We start from the raw sequence: 10,112 nt of genomic DNA, 5'->3' as shown, positions 1-10,112 counted from the left end.
GAACGGAGTTGTCACGTCTGCTGTTTCAGACATTGCTGCGCCCATGTCAAAAGCTTGATATTTCGAAGAAAACAGTGGAGTTAGTTTTTGGCCACACCTCATCAACAGATAGTTACTTAGTACCCAATTGGTTTCTGATCTGTATTACAGTTTCTGCTTGCGGGTGTACACAATGAACCCTCCCGCCCGCGGTTCGGAATTTCGTGTTCCCGGGGGTCGGGGTCGCGGGGATCACCTTGTCGCGGTCGCCCTGGCCCCGCCCCTTGCGCCGACCTCCCAGGGTGCCGCGCGTCCCTCGCGCGCAGCCGCAGCAAGTCGGGATGGCGGTGGCAGCGGCCTTGCTGGGCCGGGCCGCGGTCCTGGGCCTGGTTACGGCCACGGGCGGGCGGCGGTTCCTCCGGTGCGGGACGGGAGCGGGACTGCGCGGGGGAGGGGCGGGGACCCTCCTTGGCGGTACTGTTGTGTGCAGGGTTGGTGGCGCGGTGGAGCAGTGCCTGTCTCGGGGGATCAGCTCGGATCAGCGCCCGAAGCGGCCACTCACCGCCTATCTTCGTTTTGTGATAGACAACCGTCCGGCTTTTAGGGAAAAAAACCCAGGTATGAAGTTTGAGGGGAGGTGGGCCCGCGGTTGGCCCTGTTGGACGCCGGGGCTCCGATACCTTCGCCCCCGAGAGTGGGGTGAGCCAGGAAGCCAGAACAACCGATGCCTTTGTAAAACCGAACTTCGGGAACGATCTAAAGACATGATCTCAGAGACCCAACCCGTCTGTCTATCCGTACCATTTCCCAAGTGAATCCAGCATGGCCATATTCATTGCCTGCACGTGCCTGCTTGGTCTTCCGTGCTTCATAAGTCAAAGAAATGAACATATATGTGTTACTTTAAAAATGGTTGATGAAGTATCTCGCCTAGGTAATACATGTTAGCAATGATTTATGAATCTCAATTATTTTTGGACTTATTATTTAAAGTACATTTTTGCTGATATTATGAGCTGTGTACGATTTTATTTTGAGGCTTCGTAGTTAAAAAATTGCGGGTACTGGATTGCATCTGTATATGGGAGAAAAAGTAAGTGTATTTAGAGGAAAATGATTTTTTGTGAGTATGTTTGATTTACTATCAAAAGCTTCACTTACGGGCAATGCAGTGAGTCTTGCCAGAGAGCTGCAGAATAGAAAGATATGCTGGTTTTGAAAGACTATTTAAGGTTAAAATTATTAAAGAATTACGGTCATATTGGGTAAATCTTGAGGTAGATTTAAGGGATTTTTTAGGGAAAACCATTGGTAGCTGAACTATCACAGTATATTGTAGTTGCATACCACACCTGTGTTTTCCACATTCCCAAAATTTGAATAATCTGTAAATAAACATACTGGATCTTATATACAGATTGAGAGTTTGGGGTTTTCTTGTTCCAAGAGAGGTAGTGGTCAAAAATAACCCAGTTATTTATTCTCTTTTATCAGTGGTCAAAGCATCATATTTTCAGAGGTTTTAAAGTTGATCTACTTGTACTAGAACTTGCCAGTTGCCTTGCTTTTCCAGAATTCTGAAAGTCAGGTCACTGAGAAGAGTTTAGTTATGCTTTTCCACAATTGAGGTGGCTGAGCTTTATGTCTGAGGGGGAAGAAGCAGCTCATCTGTTTCTTCTTTTATTATGGAGGGAAAGCCTGGAAAGGATTTTTCAAGAAAACCTTGTATCTTCTTTGCACGACACTTGGGTTTGTTTGGAGTTTGCTTGGGTCTTTTTTGTGGGTGGTTGGTTGTTTTTTAATTATTCTTTTCCTCTTTGCAAATTCAAGTCTGGCTGGAGGCCTCATCAAATCACCCTAGTGCAAGAGCTAAAGGCAAAGACAGTCAGATGAAAGCCAAAGTAGACTAAAGTAATTAATTTTGTTTGAATTACTTTTTCATTTACTTTGGATTATATTATAAGTAAAGGATAATAAAATCAAAGTATATTAAGTGGATGAAGTCACATTATACTTGAGTGAAGAATTCAGCAGACTCTTTTTGCTAAAAAACTTAGAACTGGAAATCTTATTTTGATATTTTTCCCTGCTCCCCACTCCAAATCAGATCATCCTGCATTGTATAGAAAAGATCCAGCTCAAAAGGCAAAAAGCATTAAATTGTTGTGGAGTAATAATAGTTTCAGTTTATAACTGCATGTTGTGTTCCAGGTGAGCAGCAACTCTTTCCCCCAAATATTTCATTACCCTTTAACTGCCACAGTGAGTTCATTTTATGAAAGGGCAAAAATGCATTTGTACAGGAAGATGATACCTGGGACAGCTATCCTTGGTAAAAATTGAAGAAGCTTACTAAAGCTACAATGTTGATCTTTATTTATGGGCTTTCTCATTTTGATGTACAGAAGCAAGCAACCTGGAACTGATTAAAAAATTAGCAGGTGCATGGAAGGAATTACCAGCATCACAGAAGCAGGTAAGATTGTATCCTTTCCCTGAGAACTTTGATCTCAACAGGTGGTGAGGTTTTATTTGGTTTAGTGTTTCATGGTTTTCTTTATTTAGTTTAGTGGATTTGTTGGTTGGTTAGTTGGATATTAATGGGCTTGAAAAGACACATCAAAACAGTTGGGAGAATTTGGAGCTTTGAATAACTCAGGGAAGTGTGATGGGGTGACCCTGGCCGAGTGCCAGGTGCCCACCGAAGCACTCTCAGCTGCTCACTTCAGCTGGGCAGGGGAGAGTAAATACAGCAAAATGTTTGTGCGTTGGAATAAAACTCGGAGAGGTCCCTCATCAGTTACTGTCAGGACAAAACAAACTTCACTTGGGGAAATCACTTTATTACCAATGAAATCAGAGTAAGATATCCTAAGATACCTTTTCTCCTATTCTTCCATCTTCCCATGCTCAACATCACTCCCAGTTTCTCTGCTTCCTCCTGACAGCAGTGCAGGAATACGGAGTGGGGGCTGAGGTCAGTCCATCATGTGTTGGACTGACCTCAGCTGCCTTGTTCGTGTTCAGTGGGAGAACTTGGGGTCGCACCCCCCATGGACAATCCTCCATGAACTGCTCACAATGTGAGTCTTTCCCATGGGCTACAGTTCTTCGGGAACTATTCCAGCATTTGTTTCTTTCCATGGGCTGCTGTCCTTCAGGAACAGGCTGCTTTATTGTGGATCCACCACAGGGTCATAATCCCTTTTATCCATCTTCCTGCTCCATTGTAATCTCCTCCGTGGGCTGCAGGTGGATCTCTGCTCCCCCATGGTCTGCAGGGGCACAGCTGCCTCACCATGAGCTGCACCCCAGGCTGAAGGGGAACCTCACCTCTCGTGCTTTGAACATCTACCGTTCCTTCCCTGACCTTAGGATCAATAGAAATGTTTTTCTGATATGGTCTTCCTCCTTTCTCTGGCTGAAGTTGTGCAGTTTTCTTTTTTGCCTTATTAAATTTGTTATCCCTGAGATACCACCACCATCACTGATGGCCAATAGTGGATGCTTCTTGGAGCTGGCTGGCCTAGGTTCTATCAGGTTTCTCATAGGAACCATTCCTGTACCCCCTTTGCCACCAAAATCTGGCCATGCAAACCCAATACAGGAAGATTCTTTGCTACTTGTACTTGCACTTTACATGCCCTTGGCTTTAATAGTTTTAATCTGTTGCCAGAGAAATGGCACAGTTCTGACTCCATGTGGCTGTGGGGCTGCAGACCAATTATTTCTCCTTTTTGAATGGTAATATTGCATTACATGTATAATACAAGTTTTGTAAAGTTGTTCTGCTCTCATGTGTAAGGTACATGAAACCTCAGTTAATTTTGATGAAAGGACCAACTTCTTTTGCTTTGTATAAATTTCTTCAAGAGTCATCACATTAAGTCCTAAGTAGTGAAGTTTCTCTGAGTGGCAGTTTCAAGGTGCTGGATTCCTTAAAATCACAGTGTTTTGGGAAAGCTGACAAAAAACAGGCCTCAGAAACAGCAGAACTGCAGTTGGACTTAAGCGGTAGGCATAAGGTTTGTCAACAGAAAAGTTATATGAGATATAGAAAGTAAGGACAATAATATGGTCTGTGTATTAACACTTGGCTAGAATAACTCTCTAAGCTGTGGAAAAGTATATTTAGCAAGGTATTAGGAAAGTCTCAGCTTAATAATGGAGCTCTGTGGATTTTATTTTAAGGCATTGTATTCTAAATAAGCAAGCATTATTTTAACCAAAGGTACATGTAACTTATAGTGGTTGGATAGAATTACTCTCAATATGCTTTTGCTTTTTGTGGTTGGTCAAAAAAACTTTCAAAGTCTGTTGTAACATCACATTCTGCAGCTGCTGCCGAGGACATGAGCTGCTGGCATCTTCCCACTGTCCCAGCCATGTAATGAGATTGATGCTTGGAAAATAAGGCAGCTCAAGACATGTTCCACAGCAGTCCTGTCCCGTTTGTGATTGTGTGCATACACCCATGGCTGGCATTACAGGCGATAACATAAAGCAAACCTAGGACTTGATGATCACTACTGAATTTAAAAGCCATTTATAGCAGAGATTATTCTTCTTTGACTGCAGTTAGCAATTAGAGGCAGGAAGTAAATTCTGGTTTCTAAAGGAGATATCTTTGTTGAGTAGAATTGATGTGCTCTCACATCCCTTCTGGACTTCTCACTCTGTGTACTTTTCCCTTCATGTCTCTGAAATGTAGAACAGGTAATCAAACAGATGAAGATGTGATGTTCTGGTGTAAGTTTTTCAGTCTGTCATTTTTCTACTCATAGGTTAGAAGTGTTACCTTGTCTAATGGTCAAGTGCTTTTGACTGAAAGCATCTGGCTTAAGTTTAAGGTTGGTGGTTTTGCTGTAGGTTTATGAGGAAGCAAGAAAGACAGACTGGAAAAGATATGGAGAGCAGATGGCTGCTTATAAAGCCCAACTGACTCCAGCCCAGGCTGCAGCTTTGAAAGAAGAAAGGCGAAAACAACTGGCAAAGAGAAGATCAATCAGGGCAAAAAGAGTAAGTATTTTGAAGTTCAGGTTTCTTTTCTCTCAGGGAACCTGAAGTCTGTCAGTTTACAAAGCACAGTTGAAATATGTTTTAGAAATACAAAAGCAACACAGAATAGAAGAAAACACACAACAAACACAACCCCCCCAAAATGCCATGGACTAAAAAATTACTGGTGATAGCAGCTATTTTAATGGCTTTTCTGTGTTTGAAGAGCACAGAACTAGCATGGATCTTTGTGCTTAGGGGCAGCTTCTCTAAGCTTTTTTCCCTCCCTATTTCTAGAGCTACAAGAGAAAGGATAGGCACTAAAAGATGTTTGGACCAGAAACACTTTCTTTGGATGGGAAGACATTCAGAAATGGCTTTTCACAAAAACCTTGTATCTGTTACCTCATTAGGGCCTACAAGGTAGCAGCTGTTTGAAGTAGCCTTTTTTCCTTCCTTTTTGGGCTCTGCCACCATGTAGCTGCTGCTGTGACATCTCTTTGGGTCCTTTACTAGCGTATTCATAAGGACTATCTTCCCTACTCCTTTTTCGCTGGTTTGTGTATAGATTCTTAGAGACAGAACCGTCTGTAACAGTACAATATTATGGTTTGTCTGGAAAAGTCAAAGGGATTGCATATTGCAATTTATTTCTATGAATTGAACTGTGACATTGCCCTGATTTGCAATAGCAAAACTAATTTGGTTTAAAAGACCTCTACTTAGAGGAAGTTTTTAATCTTAATGATTCTACTGATCCTTTTTAGAGTATGGCACCACAAGAAGTTCAGTTGGCATATCTCATACCTAATCAGATGTTAATTTACAGCACCTAGGCTCCAGTGGGAATATCAGGACTGGAGAAAACAGGAAGTGTAATTGCATCTATAACTTGCTGTACTTTTATTCTCTAGCCTATATCCCTGCAGGTAAATTATTCTGATAGCAGAAACAGTCCACCTTCTCACCTCCCACAGATAAGTGTTTGCCCTCTTCTCTGTACACAGGCAGTATTTCATGCCAGAAACTGAAGCCTTACTGAAGAACAATAGAAAAACTGTCATCATGACTGTGTTACAGAGTTGAATTTAGTAGCACTCTTTGGTTTCTGGAAGAATTTGCTGAAGTAAGAATCAGTTTTAAATGCTTTTTCAACAACATGTGAAAACTCAAGTTGTTAGTTTTTTGTAGTTTAACATTAGTATTGAAAAGCACTAAGAGCATCTTGACGTACAGTCCAGTTTACAGAATAAAACACCAAAGAATTTGTGTTTGATTTTTGCATAAAAATATCAAGATAAATGCCAAGTTTAGTTTTGGAACAAATGCATGCTTGATAGATTAAATAACTTGCCTTGTTGTTTTTAAAGGAATTGAATCTGCTTGGAAAACCTAAAAGAGCTCGTAGCGGCTTTAACATTTTCCTGTCAGAAAATTTTCAAGAAAGTGAGGGAATTTCACCTGTGGTAAGCTAGGAAACATTCATTTTCTAAAATATATCTATGTATTCAGAACAATCTGGTTTAGATTCTGTCATTTTCAAAGATACTGTTCAGTAGTTCACTATCTGGATGCTGCATTACTTAGGTTATTTTTTTTAAGCTGTGGCAATCTGGCTATACTGCTAGTATGGTCTGTATAAAGTGCTATGTGGGTATACAGACTTAAAACATTTGTGATATTTTTTGCACTTTAATGTTACAGACTTTATCCGTTCCTTTTGTAAGGAGAGTATTAGTCTTTGTTTTGATGTAGAAATACAGTTTTTCAAAGAGTTGTGGTGGTGTGCTCCTGTTTTGGCAGTAGCAGTTTATTGTACCTCCTATAGTTCAGTTGGTAATACAACTGAAAATACAAATACAAGAGTTCCTCAGCAAACTCACAAGTTCTGCACTAAACTGTGCTTTGGTGTGATGTAGGTTACACTGGTGGATTGTAACACTTCTAGTGCTGGAGACCCACCCTGTGTGCCTTGTGTTCCTTACCCCACTGACATTTAGTCAGTAAGTCAGGATAACGGATATAGTTTGTTCTCAGTTTTCCAGATTTCTCCAGTCAGCTGAGGCCCACGCTGTAAATATGGCTCAGATGATTCCCAGAAGCTTGTTGTGACCTATATAGTTGATTATTTACTTACATTAAAAGGGTAAATAAGGGGAAGCAAGCTTTTGTGACTGTGTTTTTTTGCATTGGTTTATGCTTGATACTCACTCATGAAGTATTCATCTGTACCCCTCTGAAGTCAGTCTACTCCTAGAATAACTCTCATGTATTGCATGTTCTGAATCCCCTAGGCAAAGCTGAAGAAACTATTTGATACGTGGCAAAAACTGTCTGCTTCCCAAAAGCAGGTATGTCAGAGGATTTTTGGATGAGGCTGTGATCTAATCAGAATTAAAAACTTGAGTCAAAATTGATATATTCATACAAAATCTTGAACTCGCTTGCTCAAAATATAATACTGAAGAAAACAGTCCAAGATTCTCATGCATCTTGAAAAAGGTTGTCATTACCTTTATTCTGGTAGTGACCATTTAATTCATAGAGTTGAAATGTGAGTCAGTGGGATAGGGTGGAAATTTGGTGTGCTTTAAAGCAGGTACTAAGCAACATCTAGAGAAGAAGGTGGAATAATATGCAACAATTTGATTTTTTTCTAAAAATACATATCTTTAAACACCAGCATAAGAGTTTGCTGCTTATGGAAAGACTCTTAAAAGGGATAGTAACAGAAATCTACAAGTGATGCACACAGGGTAATTTATTAACTTTGATTGGGGGATCATTTTCTGCCAGCTTTCTCACTGCATTGAACTACAAACCTGTAGATGAGAAAATCAAAAGTGGAGGGGTGCTGTACTGAAATCTAAACAAAACCTTGACGTTTTCAGGTATTCTGTACCCTACTGTCCTTCCTCCTGAATGTCCTTCTTCCAGGTGGTTTTTAAGGTGTACTTAGACACACCCTAGGTTCATGTTCCTACTATACAGAAATGATTTGAAATAATTCTACAGCAATATCTATTCATGTGCCTCATGTAATCTGTCTCAAACCAATGCTCAAATAAAAAGCCTTAACTGTTAGTAGCAGTACTGAATAAATTTTCTCTTCAGGAACAGCCAGCTGTTGACATAACTGCAGTTTAGTGCTATTAGTTGTATTTAGTTGTATTTTTCTGCAAGTTTGATTTTTTTTTTTTTTTTTTCTTTTTCAATCAGCTGGGGACAAAAGCAAATGTCTGGGCTTTCACTGCACAGTTGTTGTTCTAAGTCACCTTTCTGTCATGGCAGTTTTCCAGAAAAAGCCCCTTCTGTAACTTCTTGACACCTTATTTTCTTTCAGCCATACTTGCAGCTTGCTGAAGATGATAAGGTTCGGTATGAGAATGAAATGAAATCATGGGAAGCAAAAATGATTGAACTGGGACGTGAAGACCTGGTGCGTTCTAAAAAGCAAAGGCTAAAAAAGAAACCTGCTGAAAATGCAAAGCAAGCAGAAATAGCGAAAGCTTCCTCTGCTGGAAACAAGGCAAAATTTAAAAAATCCGAAGAATAAAAAATCCCCTTTGGTTGTCTTATTTCTATTCTGCTTTGTTAATGCTGCAGTCAGCATCAGCACTGACATTTGGAAAACCCATGAAGGGCCCTTTGGAAAGGTGATCAGGTAAGAAAAGAGTTACTGTCTCAGAACTGACTGAAATAATCACTGCAGGTATAGCCTGAACTGTAGAATCAAGCTCTGAATACTGATATCCACTAACATCAGCAGAGCTCTCCAGTAGTGGTAGATAATATCCAGCTTTTATAAGAAATTTTAAATGAAAAAATAAGAAATATTCTTTCTTTATGAAAGAAAGAATATTCTGCAATGTTTTCATCTAAATTCTGTAAATAAGAGCTGAAATCTGAGTTAACACTGCTGTGTTTTATTCCCTCCATGTTATTTGTTACTGCATGTGAGATGTTCTACATTTCAACAACAGGCACAAGAAACATAAAATAGTACCTTTCGTTTTATGCATCTTTTTTGTACCTGTTAAACTGTATATACCACTTATGTTGTATTTAAGGACCATATGAGTTTCGTATGAATGTACCTTTCTTGGACTTTTATTTCATGGTTTTGTTTGGATACATACAAACACTTCTGTCTTGCTGTTGTCACATTTGGGATGACCTAAAAGAAAAAGAAAATATGTGAACTGTTTGGACTTTGAGTTTTGGTGTAATAAATACAGGTATTTTGAAGAGGTGGTCAGTTTCTTTCTTGAGGTTTCTCCATCTTAGTTAAGTCCCATAGATATTTTGAGGAATCTGTTTTTAAAATGTGGACCAACTTTTTCAATATTTGTTGGATCTCATCTATTCTTAGTGACCCACAAAATAATAATGGAATTCTAGAAAGGCTTGGGTTGGAAGGGTCCTTCAAGATGATTCCCACATCTCTCCCATGGGAAGGGATGCCACTCACTAAATCAGGTTGCCCAGGACCCCATCCAACCTTGGCTTAGACACTGTCACCTAAAAAAGGGTGTTTTCCTCTAACCCTTTTTGTTTTATTAGTCTGTCAGTGCCCTGGAGTTGAAATAAAGAAATTGCAGAAATAAATTGGAAGCAATTATAAGCAAGCTGTGATTGCCAGTGCAAACCAGCTTGAGATAATAATTTAGTGCACATAGAATCACAGAATATCCTGAGTTGAAGGACCCATTAAGACCATGATTACCAACTCCTGGACCTGTACAGCACACCCCAGGAATCTCCCCTGTGCCTGAGCGTGTTGTCCAAAAACACTTCCTGATCCAGGCTTGGTACTGTGACCACTGCCCTGGGGAGCCTGTTCAGTGCCTAACCATCCTTTGGGATAAGAATCTTTTGCTGATACCTAACTTAATCCTCTCTGACACGGCTATAGGCAGTCCCTTGGCCTTGTTACTGGTCATGAGACAAGAGATTGGTACCTGCGCTTCAAGAAGATGTTGAAGACCTCAATGAGGTCTCCCCTTAAATCTCCAGTTTTCCAAGCTGAACAAACCAAGTCACTCAGATGTGCTGAGGCATGAGCATCAGGTCTCAGCCAGAGTTGACTTACAAGATGAAACCTGGGCATTATGTGACTGACACCGTCAGTATTA

The 10,112-nt window shown here is 40.4% G+C and overlaps 1 protein-coding gene across 3 annotated transcripts; it reads left to right on the top strand.

The window, feature by feature from the left end:
• Positions 1-281: 281 nt before the first annotated feature.
• On the top strand, positions 282-9,225 carry TFAM (transcription factor A, mitochondrial). 3 transcript variants are annotated; one of them, XM_079312330.1, is made up of 6 exons: positions 285-597; positions 2,385-2,455; positions 4,849-4,998; positions 6,348-6,443; positions 7,272-7,328; positions 8,321-9,225. In XM_079312330.1, the coding sequence occupies exons 1-6, from the start codon at positions 321-323 to the stop codon at positions 8,531-8,533; spliced, it is 864 nt and encodes a 287-aa protein (XP_079168456.1). In that variant the 5' UTR covers positions 285-320; the 3' UTR covers positions 8,534-9,225. The 3 variants fall into 3 exon arrangements, with proteins under 3 accessions (XP_079168458.1, XP_079168457.1, XP_079168456.1); XM_079312331.1 differs by lacking the exon at positions 6,348-6,443 and having other exon boundaries at positions 283-597; XM_079312332.1 differs by lacking the exons at positions 6,348-6,443; positions 7,272-7,328 and having other exon boundaries at positions 282-597.
• Positions 9,226-10,112: the final 887 nt, after the last annotated feature.

This window comes from Erithacus rubecula, assembly GCF_903797595.1.
Source record: "Erithacus rubecula genome assembly, chromosome: 9".
NCBI lineage: Eukaryota > Metazoa > Chordata > Aves > Passeriformes > Muscicapidae > Erithacus > Erithacus rubecula.
This window is presented reverse-complemented; position numbering and strand designations above follow the sequence as displayed.